The sequence below is a fragment of the Lagenorhynchus albirostris genome, chromosome 6, assembly GCF_949774975.1.
Source record: "Lagenorhynchus albirostris chromosome 6, mLagAlb1.1, whole genome shotgun sequence".
In the NCBI taxonomy this organism is placed as follows: domain Eukaryota; kingdom Metazoa; phylum Chordata; class Mammalia; order Artiodactyla; family Delphinidae; genus Lagenorhynchus; species Lagenorhynchus albirostris.
The window spans coordinates 22,289,482-22,308,306 of NC_083100.1; the positions used below are offsets into that span (position 1 = coordinate 22,289,482).

At 40.6% G+C, this 18,825-nt stretch overlaps 1 protein-coding gene across 1 annotated transcript in view; it reads left to right on the forward strand.

Annotated features, from left to right (window-relative positions):
- The window catches only part of ABCA12 (ATP binding cassette subfamily A member 12), a 187,700-nt gene that overhangs the window by 131,214 nt on the left and 37,661 nt on the right, over positions 1-18,825 (forward strand). The window contains exons 24-33 of the mRNA XM_060152174.1: positions 6,658-6,987; positions 8,095-8,164; positions 8,253-8,387; positions 9,254-9,409; positions 10,314-10,500; positions 12,268-12,486; positions 13,963-14,159; positions 14,960-15,120; positions 16,535-16,771; positions 18,440-18,590. Of these exons, the coding sequence (XP_060008157.1) occupies positions 6,658-6,987; positions 8,095-8,164; positions 8,253-8,387; positions 9,254-9,409; positions 10,314-10,500; positions 12,268-12,486; positions 13,963-14,159; positions 14,960-15,120; positions 16,535-16,771; positions 18,440-18,590 (1,843 nt within the window). The remainder of the gene's footprint in view (positions 1-6,657; positions 6,988-8,094; positions 8,165-8,252; positions 8,388-9,253; positions 9,410-10,313; positions 10,501-12,267; positions 12,487-13,962; positions 14,160-14,959; positions 15,121-16,534; positions 16,772-18,439; positions 18,591-18,825) is intronic.

Consider the following 18,825-nt stretch of genomic DNA (forward strand, 5'->3'; position numbering starts at 1 on the left):
TGTATGTTCCTATTACTATTTTCTTAATTGTTTTCGGTTTGTTGTTTTAGGTCCTTTTCTTGTGTATCCTGCCTAGAGAAGTTCCTTTAGCATTTCTTGTAAAGGTGGTTTGGTGGTGCTGAATTCTCTTAGCTTTTGCTTGTCTGTAAAGGTTTTAGTTTCTCCGTTGAATCTGAATGATATCCCTGCTGGGCACAGTAATCTTGGTGGTAGGTTTTTCCCTTTCATCACTTTAAATATGTCCTGCCACTCCCTCCTTGATTGCAGAGCTTCTGCTGAAAGATCAGCTGTTAACCTTATGGGGATTCCCTTGTATCTTACTTGTCGCTTTTCCCTTGCTGCTTTTATTATTTTTTCTTTGTATTTAACTTTTTTTTTTTTTTTTTGCGGTACGTGGGCCTCTCACTGTTGTGGCCTCTCCTGTTGCGGAGCACAGGCTCCAGACTTGCAGGCTCAGCAACCATGGCTCACAGGCCCAGCCGCTCTGCGGCATGTGGGATCCTCCCGGACCAGGCATGAACCCACGCCCCCTGCATCGGCAGGCGGACTCTCAACCCCTGTGCCACCAGGGGAGCACTGTATTTAACTTTTGATAGTTTGATTAATATGTGTCTTGGCGTGTTTCTCCTTGGATTTATCCTGTATGGGACTCTCTGCACTTCCTGGACTTGATTGACTTTTTCCTTTCCCATATTAGGGAAGTTTTCAACTATAATCTCTTCAAGTATTTTATAAGTCCCTTTCTTTTTCTCTTCTTCTTCTGGGACCCCTATAATTCAAATGTTGGTGCATTTAATGTTGTCTCAGAGGTCTCTGAGACTGTCCTCAATTCTTTTCATTCCTTTTTCTTTATTCTGCTCTGCACTAGTTATTTCCACTATTTTATCTTCCAGGTCACTTATCTTTTCTTCTGCCTCACTTATTCTGCATTGATTCCTTCTAGAGAGTTTTCAATTTCATTTATTGTGTTGTTCATCATTGTTTGTTTGCTCTTTAGTTCTTCTAAGTCCTTGTTAAATGTTTCTTGTATTTTCTCCATTCTATTTCCAAGATTTTGGATCATCTTTACTCTCATTATTCTGAATTCTTTTTCAGGTAGACTGCCTATTTCCTCTTCATTTGTTTGATCTGGTGGGTTTTTACCTTGCTCCTTCATCTACTGTGTGTTTCTCTGTCTTCTCATTTTACTTAACTTACTGTGTTTGGGGTCTCCTTTTCACAGGCAGGTTCGTAGTTCCTGTTGTTTTTGGTGTCTGCCCCCAGTGGTTAAGGTTGGTTCAGTGAGTTGTGTAGGCTTCCTGGTAGAGGGGACTCTGTGTTCTGGTGGATGAGGCTAGATCTTGTCTTTCTGGTGGGCAGGTCTGCGTCCGTTAGTGTGTTTTGGGGTGTCTGTGACCTTATTATAATTTTAGGCAGCCTCCCTGCTAATGGGTGGGGCTGTGTTCCTGTCTTGGTAATTGTGTGTCATAGGGTGTCCAGTACTGTAGTTTGCTGGTCGTTGAGTGGAACTGGATCTTAGCGTTGAGATGGAGATCTCTGGGAGAGCTTTCACCGTTTGATATTACGTGGAGCTGGGAGGTCTCTGGTGGATGAATATCCTGAACTCGGCTCTCCCACCTCAGAGGTTCAGGCCTGACACTCAGCTGGAGCACCGAGACCCTGTCAGCCACATGGCTCAGAAGAAAAGGGAGAAAAAAAGAAAGAAAGAAAGAAAGTAAAATAAAGTTATTAAAATCAAAAATAATTATTAAAAATAAAAGAAATTAAAAAGTAGTTTAAAAAGAAGAAAGCACCCAAACCAAAAAACAATTCCACCAATGATAAGTGCTAAAAACTATACTAAAAACAAAAACAAACAAACAAAAAAAAACAACGGACCAACGGAACCCTATGACAAATGGTAAAAGAAAGCTATACAGACAACATCACACACAGAAGCATACACATACATACTCACAAAAAGAGAAAAAGGAAATAAATATATATATCGTTGCTCCCAAAGTCCACCACCTCAGTTTTGGGCTGATTCGTTTTCTATTCAGGTATTCCTCAGATGCAGGGTACATCAAGTTGATTGTGGAGATTTAATCCGCTGCTCCTGAGGCTGCTGGGAAAAATTTCCCTTTCTCTTCTTTGTTCGCACGGCTCCTTGGGTTCAGCGTTGGATTTGGCCCCGTCCGTGCATGTAGGTCGCCTGAGGGCGTCTGTTTCCACCCAGACAGGACGTTGTTAAAGGAGCAGCTGATTAGTGGGCTCTGGCTCACTCAGGCCGGGGGGAGGGAGAGGCACAGAGTGCGGGGTGAGCCTGTGGTGGCCGAGGCCGGCGTGACATTGGAACAGCCTGAGGCCTGCCATGCGTTCTCCTGGGGAAGTTGTCCCTGGATCACGAGACTGTGGCAGTGGCGGGCTGCACAGGCTCCCAGGAGGGGAGGTGTGGATAGTGACCTGTGCTTGCACACAGGCTTCTTGGTGGCTGCAACAGCAACCTTAGCGTCTCATGCCCGTCTCTGGGGTCTGCGCTGATAGCCGCGGCTCATGCCCATCTCTGGAGCTCATTTAGGCGGTGCTCTGAATCCCCTCTCCTTGTGCACCCTGAAACAATGGTCTCTTGCCTCTTAGGCAGTTCCAGACTCTTTCCCGGACTCTCTCCCGGCTAGCTGTGGTGCAGTAGCCCCCTTCAGGCTGTGCTCAGACAGCCAACCCCAGTCCTCTCCCTGGGATCTGACCTCTGAAGCCCAAGCCTCAGTTCCCAGCCCCCGTCTGCCTTGGCGGGTGAGCAGACAGGCCTCTCGGGTTGTTGAGTGCTGGTCAGCACCGATCCTCTGTGTGGGAATCTCTCCACTTTGCCCTCCGCACCCCTGTTGCTGTGCTGTCCTCCATGGCTCTGCAGCCTCACCCCCTCCACATCTGTCTCTGCCAGTGAAGGGGCTTCTTAGTGTGTGGAAACCTTTCCTCCTTCACAGCTCCCTCCCAGAGATGCAGGTCCCATCCATATTCTTTTGTGTCTGTTTTTTCTTTTTTCTTTTGCCCTACCCAGGTACGTGGGGGAGTTTCTTGCCTTTTGGGAGGTCTGAGGTCTTCTGCCAGCGTTCAGCAGGTGTTCTGTAGGAGCTGTTCCACGTGTAGATGTATTTCTGGTGTATCTGTGGGGAGGAAGGTGATCTCCACGTCTTACTCTTCTGCCATCGTGAATGTCTCCTGGCTGTTTCATTTTTGACTAATTATTTAGCCTCTTTATGCCTCTACTTTTTTCACAGTAAGTGGCATGGAAACCTTCCCACCCAGGTTCTCTTTTTCACTGTATGCAGCCAGGCAACTGTTCTTCAACCTCAGCTCTGTGAGAAAGGGGATATGTTTTCCTCCAAACTCCAGAACTCCACACCCCAGAGGCCCTCCTTTGGTCATGCTGCCTCTCCCCTTCTGCCTAGTTTATTCTTTTTTATATCTTCTCAGTACACACTATCCATCCTACTAGTGAGAATTTGGAATATTCCAAGTAATGATCACAATATCCTTTATATCTTAACTAAAAACAATAACAAAAATTTCTATAATAGGATATAAAATTTGAGGTAGAAAATGTTATTATTTCTTAGTAACCAGTGCTTGACATTCTTGTTGAATTGAATGAAGACATTGCTGTCATGTAAATATATGTATATTTATGATTTCTTTTCCTGACAGCATTAATGTCAATCCCTGTGCGTAAGCTTCTCTTGAATGTGACACATTTATCCACAATCTTACAGAATCTCTTTCTTGTCATTATTTTCTGCCAAGAACTGGAACAGACTTTGACCACTGTGCAGAGGGGTTTTCCTGAGTAACACGTTATCAGATATTGATGAATTGCTTCAGCAGGTTTGGGGGGCTTGAGAAAAGTGACTCTGATTACAAAGCCAACACCTGAATCTGTCACCCTGAGGAGACACTAACGCCAGCCGTTCTCTGTGGGTGACCTTCCATTAGCAAGTTTGGTCTTGTTGATTATCTCGAATTTGGCAGTGAATCTGAATAATACATGGATGACTTACATAGTCTCATTGCCTTTTCTCTTTATGAATAACAGCTGTTCTCATGGCATAAAATCCTGAAGTTTAACACTGAAGTTTGATCTAGAATGTTAAGTAGTAAACACTTTTGGAAGCACCTAAGCTGATCTTTTTTGATAAAAAGCAATGATCAGGGGCTTCCCTGGTGGCGCAGTGGTTGAGAGTCCGCCTGCAGATGCAGGGGATGTGGGTTCGTGCCCCAGTCCGGGAAGATCCCACATGCCTCTGAGCGGCTGGGCCCATGAGCCATGGCCGCTGAGCCTGCGCGTCCGGAGCCTGTGCTCCGCAACGGGAGAGGCCACAACAGTGAGAGGCCCGCGTAGTGAAAAAAAAAAAAAAAAAAAGCAATGATCAGTCTCCAACTTTTACCAACTCTTGGGAATAGAAATCTGATCTTGAGCCTTGAAAATTTCAATATTATGGTGATCAACACCTTCAGTCCTGGTCTTCGGGTTTGCTAAATTATTTTTTAACAAGGCTATGAATGTAGAATTTTCTAGATATATAAATGTTTTATACTGAAGCTATCCATTGTCAGGGAAGGAAAACATATTTATACATGAAGTCAGCTGTATTTCATGTCCTTGATAGAGTCCTTGATGTTGTATATCCACCTTGTAAAATATAGTGACTTGCCTCCTACTGACATACATTGCTGTGGTGGGGGGCAATAGTTTTTGTGTAGGTCACATGAAATTAGGTGGTGAATATCAGCTTTGGGGTAGTTATATGGGTTCTGTAACTCCCCATTTAATTATATTCAAATAGGCATTACACTCAGTAAAAACGTCAAAATACAAATAACCAGAAAGTCACCAAAAAACTGGTGAATATCTCTGAAATGAAGTCATCAAACATGACACAGTAATTTCTCAAATGGGGTGGGGTGCAGGGAAAGAGTTGCTAAAATAAGATCTGTGAGGTCTTTTTTTTTTTTTCTTGCGTTATGCGGGCCTCTCACTGTTGTGGCCTCTCCCGTTGGGGAGCACAGCCTCCGGACGCACAGGCTCAGCGGCCATGGCTCACGGGCCCAGCCACTCCGCAGCATGTGGGATCTTCCCGGACCGGGACACGAACCCGCATCCCCTGCATCAGCAGGCAGACTCTCAACCGCTGCGCCACCAGGGAAGCCCAATCTGTGAGGTCTTTTTCACACCAAAATGTAGTTTTCTTTTCAATGATAGATACATAGCAATTGGAGAAAACTTTCCATAGTCAATCTTCACTCCATGCTGATTTTTTTTACTTTGACCCACACATTTATTCCTATGGAAACATAGATTGTGTCTTTACTGCAAAGGGTGGCAGGGTCTGGGAGGAGAGAAGTAGTAGGAGAGAAGAGGGTGAGGAAAAGGGCAAAGTTAGGAGGAAAAGTCACAGGATTTCCACAGTGGTGATTAGCTTAAGGCCCACAGCTTAGACTCTTGCCAGTCAGGTAGCTGTTTCCATGGTAACAACTGGAGCAGCAGAGTTATCAAAATGTAATGAATTGCAAAGGCAAAAAGTAAAATTCACAATTTTGCTTGTAGAGCAAAAGATTTGGCACGTTCCCTTTTTTTTTTTCCTGGACAAGTTAGGTTTAAATTGGGGGGCATTGAAAATCCTTGATTTTACAAAAAAAGTACTGGATTATAAAGCTGTTAGTGGAACATTTCTTTTGTTCTTTTTTTAAATGGAATTTACATTCATAAGCTTAACATTAAGAGTTGTTAAAACTAGAAACCAGGTACAAATTCAAGTCACCAAATTCAAGACACCCAAGGTCCTAGGGACTTCAGATCTTTCAGTATCCTTTTGAGTTAATGCACAAACATGCTGGTCTGTTTTTCTACCTTGGTGGAATGCCTTGGTCTCTAGGGATATCACTGGGTTACTAAAGAATATCAACTGAGAGAGAGAGAGGTATAGATTACCTGAGATACATGAGTTCATTTTGGGTTCATGGACATCTTTTTGGAAAACAAAGATGACAAACCTGACCTAGGCTGTTGGGGATTTTAAGGAGGGGAATGTTATGTCAAAAGGCAGAAAGTCCCCCTTCAAAGTTTGCTTGTTTTAAATTCTTAGGAATCAGGTCTATTCTATTTATCTCGGGAATATGAATACTGATTGTGTTGTTCATTCATGTTTAGTAAAAATATTATGGAGTTTTATTACCTCAGTCCCTACATTGAATTTGAAGTAAACCATGGGTTTTCACCAGCTTGAAATGTTCATGCCTGCACAAATGTCAAATTCATGTTGTAAAATTCTGCAGGGGATACCGTAAATTTTGATGATCTATTCTAAACTAGTTTAATCTGGAGACATCACTTAGATACCAGTTATAAAATGAAGTTGTCAATAAACAAAACAAACCTCACCATCCAAATCATTCATTATATTGGGGCACTCTGGGAATATACGATCTAAGATAGACTGGAATAAATGGTCGTATTAATTTCACATAGCAAGCATGGACAAATACTAGACTTAGATAAATCATTAAAATGCTTGGTTCCATGTGTATGAAGAGTCTCATGGACAGTTTGGAATGATACAGGAATAATTGTTATTTAAGTGTATATTAGCTTAAGAAGGAGCTAACACTTTTTCCTTTTTTCAGTACATGAAGATGATGGGTGTAAACTCCTGCAGCCACTTTTTTGCCTGGATTATAGAGAGTGTTGCATTTTTACTGGTTACCATCATCATCCTCATCATTATACTCAAGTTTGGCAATATTCTTCCAAAAACAAATGGGTTCATTTTGTTCCTGTATTTTTCGGACTATAGCTTCTCAGTTCTTGCCATGAGCTACCTTATCAGTGTCTTCTTCAACAACACCAACATTGCAGCTCTGATTGGAAGCCTCATCTACATCATTGCCTTTTTTCCATTTATTGTTCTGGTTACAATTGAGAATGAGTTGAGCTGCATAATAAAAGTATTCATGGTGAGTCAGCTGTCACAACTGAATGGCCAGGGTGTGAAAGCAGTGGACCTTTTTTGGTGGTTTTGGCTCTCCAACTGAGAATACACTTATCTAAATGTAAAAGTTCAGTGTTTGCAAAATATAAGTAACTGTCCTAATGAGAGTCAGTTACATTATTGTCTACCATACAAGTGTAAGACTATGAAAAGAAAACTTTTTCTCCACGGTTTCTAAAACTATAATATGTGATGCTACTATAAGATAGTACTTGAAGAAAGAACAGTTAAAATGTAGTACATCAGGTTTTGAAGATCATCAAGAATTCTGACTTCTCTTTGGCCCAATTCCTTAAATATCTTAGAGCCTCTATAGCTGGCATTATTCTCATAAATGAATAATTCTCATGGTTTTTATGACATATAATATAACATACAGGCATAAAGACAAATACGCTGAGAGCATATAATCAACTTTGAATTCTTTTCTGCTTTTTCAATTAAAGTACTAAATTTAAGAATTTTAACGAAAGCATTAAGTTTACTGACTTTGAAATTTGGAAAGCAGAAGTAAAGCTCATCATTGACTGCGAGCCATGTTAAAACTTTGCTGTTTATGGAAATAGAAAGTGATAAATAACTTTCATTTGACATTGACCACCTTGAGTTTAAACAACATCTAAATTTTTAATTTGTTGCATTATTAGTAGTCAATTGACAGTATATTTTCGTGCATAAAACTTCGATCACTTGAAGTCAATCTCTGAAGTACAAACATCTTCTGGCCCCTAACATTTCATTTGATATTAGCCTTAACATTGCATTACCCTATTATTAGTGGTTTTATAAATTGCTAAGCAATATTTAATAAGTTTAGATACATATATTTTGGATTTTTGATAAATATTTTTCAAATTATAATTTTACTGCTTTTGTTTTCTGCTATTTCCTCTCCTATTCTTCCAGAGTTGTAGCATGCTTGGTAAGGGACCTCTGTGATTTTAAATATGCTTAGAGAGTTAACGTCAGTTTTATCTATATAAGTGCCCAAAGTTTTAAGTATGTTAAGATCCCTCTGGGCGAAATGTGTGAAATCTACAAGAACTATCATTGCCATTGATTTTCTTCACAGAGCCTGCTGTCCCCAACAGCTTTCAGCTATGCAAGTCAGTACATTGCACGATATGAGGAGCAGGGCATTGGTAGGTTCACTTCCTTTACAACTGGATTTTATCTTTCACACCTGCAATATGTCTCACAGAAGAATAAATCTATGTGTTCACTTCTTAGGTCTTCAGTGGGAAAATATGTACAGTTCCCCAGTTCAGGATGACACCACTTCGTTTGGCTGGCTATGCTGTCTAATCCTAGCTGACTCTTTCATTTATTTCCTTATTGCTTGGTATGTCAGGAACGTTTTCCCAGGTACAAACATGCTTCCTATAGATACATGCTTTTTTATGGTAATAAATTATATTTATTATAAATCTGCTAATATATATTTTCTAATATTTTTCTTTGCCACATATCATCTCCAAAAAGAAACACTGAAATCCCAAAACTAAACAAAATTTTCCAGGAGGAGATAATGCACTGTTGAGTTTTTTTCTCTAATGTTCCTTTAAAGGATAGCGTGAATTAAGGAGCATGGAATCCAGTCTTTCCAAATGGGAGAACAAGATATCATAAGGCAAAAATCAAGTCTCCTAATTCTAAGGAGAACTTATCTGGTTCTAATGGAACAAGACTGGTGGGATTCCCCTCCTAGGTCTCAAGTGGTTAAAACTTCAACATGATCAGGAGTTTTTCCACTAAGTCTTATTTATATTTGTACGTTTTTGATGCTATAAATGAATAAAAGACTATTATTCTATTCCAGTTATATAAAATTTCTGTAAAAGAGAGGTATATAGAGACAAAGCAGATCAGTGATTGCCTGTAACTTGGGTTGAAAGTAGGGATTATCTGCAAAGGGCATGGGAGAAAGTTTTGGAGTTATTGGAATTTTTGGATTGTGGTTATGGTTGTACAACTTTATTTACTAAAAATCGTCTCACTCTACACTTACAATGATTAAATTTTATGGTATGTAACTATACCCAATGAAGCTGTTTAAAAAAGAAAGAATTTTTTAAAAGGCTATCTTTTTTACTTTACTTTGGAAACTGAGACCACAAAAAAATAAAAATACTTCCTGAATGCTGTATAGTAAGTACTCTGTTATTTAGCTTCTGATGCTTAATATTAGCAATCAATTAATAATTACTTTTCCTAATACATTTTTGTTACAGGTACATATGGTATGGCAGCTCCATGGTATTTTCCATTCCTTCCTTCCTATTGGAAGGAGCGGTTGGGATGCGCAGAAGTGAAGCATGAGAAAAGCAATGGCCTTATCTTTACTAATATCATGATGCAGAACACCATCCCATCTGCCAGTAAGACAAGTAGGTCAACAACATGCATTATTATGAGAGAAGTGATATAAAATTTACATGACTAGTGATTTTAATTATCTTTTTCTAAATGGCAAAATTATCCTTTTAGTCATGGATGAATATGTCTACACATGTGTTGGGACTCTTAGAGAGATTAAATTGTGGCTTTTTCTGAGCTCATTAGCCCAGTTGGTTAGCATATGGTGCTAATTAGGCCAAGATTGCAGATCCCTTTGTGTTCCAGTTAGATTCACACAGAGAAAAACTTTGTTCCTTGGCGCCAGTCTGCACCCCTCACCTCAGCCGTCTGTCACTAGTCATAAGGAGTAACCAAGTAACAAGTATGGATAATTTAGCCTAACCCGTCAGCAACACTGAACAGACAGTTTAAGGCTCATGTTTTACTGACATTGGGTGAGCAGTGTCAGCTTCATAAAGTAAGGATGACCCATATAAGTGGTCCTTCTGTGATGCCTGAAGGAAATGTGGAGAGTAATTAATGAACCGATTCTATAAACCACAGATCTGAGCGAGCCTTGTCACTGTAGACATTTATTCATTCTGTAAGTAGATATCATCCTGTCCAATTGGAGGACCAAGCCTTAAAATTGTGTTTTGAGTATTTGAGATCTGTGGAATAAAGGAGAATTCATTATTATGATACTATATTCTGAGACTCCTTTTTCTGACAGGGAAGGGCAATATAAACCTTAGAGTGTGGTTCCACGCCCTCATTCATTTTTGAAACAAGTGAGAAGGCTGAAGACTATAGTAGATCATTTATTCCTGGAATGATTTTTTACTTTGAGGCTTGTGCTTTTATAGTCTTCAATTTTTAATTAATGAAAAGTCTAACTCTAGCTTCATTTATCTTCCTTGTGAGCTTACAACTCTTTTCTTAATTTCTTTCCAGGTCCTGAATACGTGTTTCCCTCCAACACTGAGTCTGAACCTAAAGATCTCACAGTTGGGGTTGCCTTGCATGGGGTCACAAAGAACTATGGCTCAAAAATTGCTGTTGCTAACCTCAGTCTGAACTTTTATGAAGGACATATTACTTCATTGCTGGGGCCCAATGGCGCTGGGAAAACTACTACCATGTATGTTACTTTTCAACACTTAGGTGTCATGGAAGCATATTACTTAATATTTCCTCACTTCTTTCATAAATATAAAGTTGTTACAACTCCCAGATGGATTAAGATAGCTCAAGTTGTTTCCTGGAAAATGGAGTCCAAGTCAAAGTTCCGAATTGTGAGCTCAAAGTCCAGATCAGACCCACCAGATAGGTTTATTTGCTCTACCTAATATTGGCACACTGGTACTTCTTAAAATTTTTAATTTCAGTGCCAGCATTTAAAAATGGGAGAGTTCTCCAATAAATATAAATATTCCTGCTCTTAGATAATAGGAAGTTCTGGCAACATTGGATCTACAGGCTTCGGTAGAGACAATTGTTTGGGGCTTGTTAGTGACTGTTCTCAAAGGGGCCATCTACTTTCTGGTTCATCCCTGGTCCCCACCAATCTACTGCCTCATCCATTCAGTCTATTTCATTTCTTTGCATTTTTATCCTGGCCCATGTACCAGTTTGGGTTCACAAACCTTGGTATAAACACACTCAGCCCCAGCCACTCTATTACAGAGAACCCTTACCTTGATTCATGAAGAAAGAAAAGGATCACCAGCTATCAGATATAGATCAGAAAGGCCACAAGTGGTACATGGGCTGCTCTTTCTCTCTCTTCAGTTAACTAGCATTTTCCTGTATCCTAATGGAGAAGATTCAAATGTTTTTAAAGTGACATTCTGTTGAATTTTTTTCTGTGACTCACCTCCAGTGCTCTACTAGGCTTAGCTTGGAGTCAGCTCTAAGATGCTGTTGGTGCTTTAGGCCTTATTTGAGAACAAGGGTCTGTTGTTGGATATGCTATTTGCTATCATCATGAGTAAGCTCAGTGACTGCCAGAACATATACAAATTAATCTTTAGTAAATAAAAGGGGACAAAGGAAAGTTATGAAATGAGTGAACATGCAGCTACTCTCATTTATATGACCTGTTTCAATTCAGAGTTGGCTTTCTAGTAAGAATACAATGCTTAAAATGTAAGATTTCTAACAGGTAACAAGAGGACAATGAAGAAAAGTGATGGAGAAGGATTTTGAAGAGGCTATAATTTTAGCTGAGAAAGTCCCCATTTCAGTTTTCTGAATATAAAGAAATATGTTATTTGATTTTAATGTGTATTTATGGGAAGAATTACATATTATATTGATTCCCTATTTAATCCACAATAGTCATTTAAGATCTATTATGTGCAAGACACTAGTTAGGTACTGAGGGTGGTGAGATAACAAGTCCTTTCCCTGACCTCATGGAGCTTACATTTTAGTGGAGAAGATGGATATTAAATAACTTCCCAGTTTACGGACCATCTGAAATATGAGGAGTTTGTAGGTGAGAATATTCTCGTCACAGGGTAGAGTAAGGGACTTAAGATGACCAAAGTTCATGTGGAAAACAGAAATTTGAGGCTTAATTGCGTATGGGTACTACCTGATGCCAGGGAAGTGCAGGAGTTTGCTCAAGGAGGGAGTGCATTTGCAGTTAAAAAGCGCAACCATTTCTGTCATTGCTACCACCATCACCCCACCACTATCATCATCATCATCACATAGTGTTTCTATCACACTCTAAATTATTGGAGGCGTAAAAGTAATTTAATTTTTATTCCCAATTAATCCCATTGACCTGGCCTGGGAAGATACACTGTAACATTTTTTGCTAACAACTGAGATACATTTAGTCCTAAAATCTAACTCAGAGTTTTGGTTCACACCTAATTTATGGTTTCTTCATTCCCAGCTCACTGTTGACTGGGCTGTTTGAGGCCTCAGCAGGTACCATCTTGGTTTATGGAAAAGATATCAAAACAGATCTCCACACCGTGAGGAAGAACCTGGGGGTCTGCATGCAACATGATGTCCTGTTCGGTTACCTCACTACCAAGGAGCACCTCCTCTTATACGGCTCCATCAAAGCTCCTCACTGGACTAAAAAGCAGCTGCACGAGGAAGTAAAAAGGTCAGATATGACAGCAGTGAGAACATGCGTGGGTAACTCCTCTCAAAAAGAGGTCAAGGTCTAGTAATAATACCAGTAGGAGACAGTTTCTCAGGAAACAATTGTTTTTAGTTTTTCTACTTTTCTAGTATCGTATACATTTAAGGGCATTATCCTCACTGGCCAGTTATTATACTGGAATTGTTTAACTGTCTTCATCTCTGACTCCCATATTACCCCCAATCCTCTGTTTCTAACCTCTGAGGCTACCATACTGGTCTTTTTTCTTTCTTGCCTGCCTCGGGTCTTAGTTGTGGCACACGGGCTTCTCTCTAGTTGTGGCGTGTAGGTTTTCTCTCTCTAGTTGTGGCACATGGGCTCCCGGGCATGTGGGCTCTGTAGTTTGCAGCATGCAGGCTCTCTCGTTGAGGCACGCAAGCTCAGTAGTTGTGGCACATGGGCTTCGTTGCCCTGCGGCATGTGAGATCTTAGTTCCCCGACCAGGGATCGAACCTGCATCCCCTGCATTGGAAGGTGGATTCTTTACCACTGGACCACTAGGGAAGTCCCTACCATACTGGTCTTAACTGGACTCCTGGCTTCTACTTTCCCTTGTACAGTCTATTCAAAGAGCAGACAAGGTGACCTTTTTAAACTGCAGATCAGACCAGGTCACTCCTTTGTCAAAACCCTCTTATGGCTTCTCACCACACTCTGTGAAACTCAGGAATGTTCTTACCAAGGCCTATGAGGCACTTCCTGACCTGCTTCCAATCCTTTTGATCTTATTTCCTTCTGCTTTTTCCCCATTCACTCTGCTCTAGGCACGCTCACCCAGGTGCACACTTAGTTATGCTAGGCCTGCTCCAGCCTCAGAACTTCCCATGTACCCTCTACTTAGAGCAGCCTTCCCCAGACAGCCCTTTGACTTACTCCTCCACCTTACTGGTCTCTGCTCAAATGTCAGCTTCTCTGAGGGGACTACCATGTGTAGAATAGATGCCTGAAATAGCATATCCCAGGCACTCATCTCATATACCCTGTATTTTTTTTAATCACACTTATCATGAAATAGCATATTATAAACTTACTTGGGAATGTGTTTATCTACTGAATTTCCCCAGCGTTCCTCCTGATGTACACACCTACTAGAACATAATCTCCTAATGGGTTAGGAACGTTATTGGCTCAGTGCTTTTCCACGGCACCTAAAACACAGTCTGGCAGAAAACAGGCAGGTACTCTATAAATATTTGTCAAACGAATGAATAAAATAATGAGCCATGTATTCCTTATGTGGTTTTCTGAGTATTAGTTTTATACCTCCAGCTAGATGATAAGTAACAGAAAACTGTATCATGAATCTTCAATAGTTTACCTTGCTGAGCACATAATAGTTGCTTAGTGAATACCTCTCATTTAGGGTGCTTTTTGTATTTTTCCATTGTTCACATTTTCTGTCTGTAAAAAAATAACCACTATATATCATTTTTTAAGGACTTTAAAAGATACTGGACTATATAGCCATCGTCATAAGAGAGTTGGAACATTGTCAGGAGGAATGAAGAGGAAGTTATCCATATCCATAGCTCTTATTGGAGGATCAAGGGTGGTAATTTTAGATGAACCATCCACGGGAGTTGACCCATGCTCTCGCCGAAGTATATGGGATGTTATATCCAAGAACAAAACTGGTATGAGTATCTTCTTACAACTTCGCCAAGCAACAGTCATAATTTTGCCCTCTGGGATGCAGGCAAAGAAGTTAAAGCCTTTTCTGTTTATAATCTCCATTAAAGATCTAAGGTGTGCTCTTCCTTTTGTGAGGTCTTCTCTTCTCCCAGCTAAATTCCTGGATCAATTAGTTAATATCTATGTAGTGCCCACTGTGAATTGAGCACTTAACTGGCCCTTTTGAGAGCATGCAAATCCAATAGAAGTTCCAAATTCTGCCTAGAGGAGCTTAGAATCTAATTAGAGATACCAAACATACACAAATGAAAATAAACTGAAAACAGACTAAATAAGTGCTAACAGGATGTGAAGCAAAGGAGCAATCAGAGTGGAGTGGCTTAATCAGAGAAGAATATTCAAAAAGTCTTTAAAATTACTGCTTTTTCATAGTGAAGGGAGGGAGGGAGAGAGAGACAGAAAGAAAGAGAGAGAAGGGAAGTGACAGAAAGAAAGAGAGAGAATGGAAGTGAAGCCAAGGGGACAGACTAAGGGATTAGGAAGAGTTGCCCCCCCTGCAGAGTGTGGACACTCAGCCTTACAGCATAAGCGATGTGTATTTGCTGCCAATTTATAAGAAAAACATTTAGGAATACCCCGTCCGCATTTCTCAGTTTGAAAGGTCATTCTGATCAGTTTTTCAGTTAGCCCATAAAACGTGACTCTCCTCATAAATCACAGGATTTACTTGTGCTAACTCCGTACATTCTGGGAACTGCAGCTTCACTTTTCATTCTTGGTTGTTCTCCTCTGTATTTTCAAGCCAGAACAATCATTCTGTCGACACACCACTTGGACGAGGCTGAAGTGCTGAGTGACCGCATCGCCTTCCTGGAGGAGGGTGGGCTGCGCTGCTGCGGGTCACCATTTTATCTCAAGGAAGCCTTTGGGGACGGGTATCACCTCACACTCACCAAGAAAAAGGTTTGTAGGAGAGAAAACATACCTCATTATGGGACTGTAAATTAAGTTTTGTATGAAACAGAAGCAGAATGTGTCCAACTTTATTCATTGCTAAAATTAATCTGTTAGGGTCGTGTTTCTCAAACTGAGCGAGTATCAGAACCACTGAAGGTCCTCTGTTAAACCCAAATTTCTGGCTCCACCCCCAAGAGTCTCTGATTGGGTAAATCTGGTATGAGGCTCCAGAATTTGCTGCATTTCTGCCAAGGTCCACATCAGCCCATGTGCTGCTGCTCCTACTGGTCTGGGATTGCACACTGAGAACCAGTGTGCTCGATGAAGGAAAGGTCTGTACTAAGGTTACTGATGGAGGATCAGCCTGTTAGTTTCCCCAGCATTTCAGCCTCTAAGGCTAAAAATTAGGTTTTCTGCTCTATAAAAAGCAAATGAAGAGAACATGCAGTCATGTAATCACTTTCTGATCAGTATTCCTTGAATGGCAATGTGGAGATTAATTCAGACAGGCCAGTGGTGCTTTCACATCTTGGAAGAACAAAAGTGCTTACTAAGGCTCCCTGGACCACCTAAAATAGCGTAGGTATCAACACTGTGCCAGATGTATATGCTATTAGGAAGGTTTTGACCACTATCATTTATTTTATATCTGATCGTCCGGATGTGACTTCCAAAATATAAAAGAGTACTTCATTGTTATATTCATTAATTCATTCGAAAACGTACGTATTAGGTGCATACGATGTCTTAATATGTGCCCAAGACACTGTTCTAGGTGCTGGGGATACAGCAGTGAACTGATGATATTAAGATCTCTGCCCTCATGGAGTTTATATTCTGATGGGGTGTGGGGAATTCAGGTGGTAAAACTGATAAATATATTATTTAGAATATTAGCAGGTGATAAAGGCTGTGGGTAGAATAAAGCAGAGGAAGGGGCATGGGGAGTGCTGGGCGGTGCCATTTTAAGTAGGGTAGTAAGAGAAGGGGTCTCTGAGAAGGTGACAGTTGAGCCAAGAGTTGAGGCCAGGCAGAGAGTGAGCCATGCCACTATCTGGGGCAAAGGAACAATTGCAAAGGCCCTGAGGAGGAGGAAGCATGCCTGAGCCTGAAGCGTCGGACGACAGAAGGAGTCTGTTGTCACTAGGGTGGGGCACATACATAAGAGGGAAAAGAGGATGGTGAGCAAGGAGGCTGGAGAAGGGACAGGGTGAGGTGAGAGAGGGGAGCCAGTAGAAAGTGACTTATAGGCAAGTAGAGGGGTCCCAAGTGGGACACGAAGCCACAAGAGGAGTGATGTGTTATCACTATGTGGCATAGGTCTGAACTGGCCTAAAAGAACTTGCCACCCTCTGATTGGGGCCCTTGGGCACTACAGTGTAAAGACAAGGGAGTTTTTAACTTCTCTTTTCGTCTCTAGAGTCCAAATGTAAATGCAAGTGCAGTATGTGACACGACAGCTGTGACAGCAGTGATCCAATCACATCTCCCTGAAGCCTACCTCAAGGAGGACATCGGGGGAGAGCTTGTCTATGTGCTTCCTCCGTTTAGCACCAACGTCTCAGGGGCCTATCTTTCACTCCTGAGAACACTGGACAATGGCCTGAGTGACCTCAACATCGGGTGTTATGGCATTTCAGATACCACCATGGAAGAGGTACACCTGGACATTTCCTTTTTGCTTAAAACTGGTTAACTTGCTGTTCCTTTAGAATAAATGTGAACAGTTCTTTTTAGAAAGAAAAGAAATATTTAAAAGTAAACATTTCAGGGCTTCCCTGGTGGTGCAGTGGTTAAGAATCTGCCTGGCAATGCAGGGGACACGGGTTTGAGCCCTGGTCCGGGAAGATCCCACATGCCACAGAGCAACTAAGCCCGTGCACCACAACTACTGAGTCTACGCTCTAGAGCCCGTGAGCCACAACTACTGAGCCTGTGCTCTAGAGCCCACAGGCCACAACTACTGAAGCCCACGTGCCTAGAGCCCATGCTCCACAACAAGAGAAGCCACCGCAATGAGAAGCCTGTGCACCACAACCAAGAGTAGCCCCCACTCCCCGCAACTAGAGAAAGCCACATGCAGCAACGAAGACCCAATGCAACCAAAAATCAATCAATAAATTTTAAAACATAAATAAATAAACATTTCAAGAAGGGAACCAAAAATAAAGATGCTTTTGATTACAAAAAATTTAAAAATTAAAAAAAAACATTTTACAAAATCAAAATCTTAAAATTATCTCAATACCGTTGTTATGTAAGACTGACTTCTGAGAACAAACATGTTGCTTCACTTAGAGAACACATATCTTTTACATACAAATATGTTCACTTAAAGTCCCTCTCAAAAATGTTCACTTAAAGTCGTACTTATTTGTCTCAATAAATATGGTAAAAATTTAAAATCAAAATTGAGCTTAGAAACTAGAAAACAGGCCACCATCAAAAAAATCTACAAACAGCAAATGCTGGAGAGGGTGTGGAGAAAAGGGAACCCTCTTGCACTGTTGGTGGGAATGTAAATTGATACAGCCACTATGGAGAACAGTATGGAGGTTTCTTAAAAAACTAAAAATAGAACTACCATACGACCCAGCAATCCCACTACTGGGCACATACCCTGAGAAAACCATAATTCAAAAAGAGTCATGTACCGCAATGTTCATTGCAGCTCTATTTACAATAGGCAGGACATGGAAGCAACCTAAATGTCCATCAAATAAAGAAGATGTGGCACATACATACAATGGAATATTACTCAGCCATAAGAAGAAACAAAATTGAGTTATTTGTAGTGAGGTGGATGGACCTAGAATCTGTCATACAGAGTGAAGTAAGTCAGAAAGAGAAAAACAAATACCGTATGCTAACACATATATATGGAATCTTAAAAGAAAAAAAATAAATGGTCATGAAGAACCTAGGGGCAGGACAGGAATAAAGACGCAGACGTAGAGAATGGACTTGACGACACGGGGGAGGGGAAGGGTAAGCTGGGACAAAGTAAGAGAGTGGCATGTACATATATATACACTACCAAATGTAAAATAGATAGCTAGTGAGAAGCAGCCACATAGCACAGGGAGATCAGCTCGGTGCTTTGTGACCACCTAGAGGGTTGGGATAGGGATGGTGGGAGGGAGACGCAAGAGGGAAGAGATATGGGGATATATGTATATGTATAACTGATTCACTTTGTTATAAAGCAGAAACTAACACACCATTGTAAAGGAATTAGACTCCAATAAAGATGTTAAAAAAAAAAAGAAACTAGAAAACACATGCATGTTTTACACTAATGAAGTGTTCTGGCTTCTCTTTCTAGGTCTTTCTGAACTTGACTAAAGGGTCACAGAAAAATAATGATATGAGTTTTGAGCACTTAACACAAAAGAAAATTGGAAATTCCAGTACCAGTGTCATCTCAACATATGATGATTTATCTGTGAGCAGCAGCAATTTCACAGACAGAGATGGTATAATAAATCTAATGTGCACATTTTGCTTAATTCCAATAAATGACCTAAGGGAGAAAAATCACAGGACAGATTTTTTTTTTTAATTCAACTTTAAATTTTCTTTCTAAATTTAAAAAGACTAAAGAAATATAAGCTTTCTTTTTTATATACAAAATATTTATTAAACCCAATTGAATTCTCTGTTTCATAAACATTTTGAAGAATGTGAAAGAACTTCCTTGTTAGGGTGGTG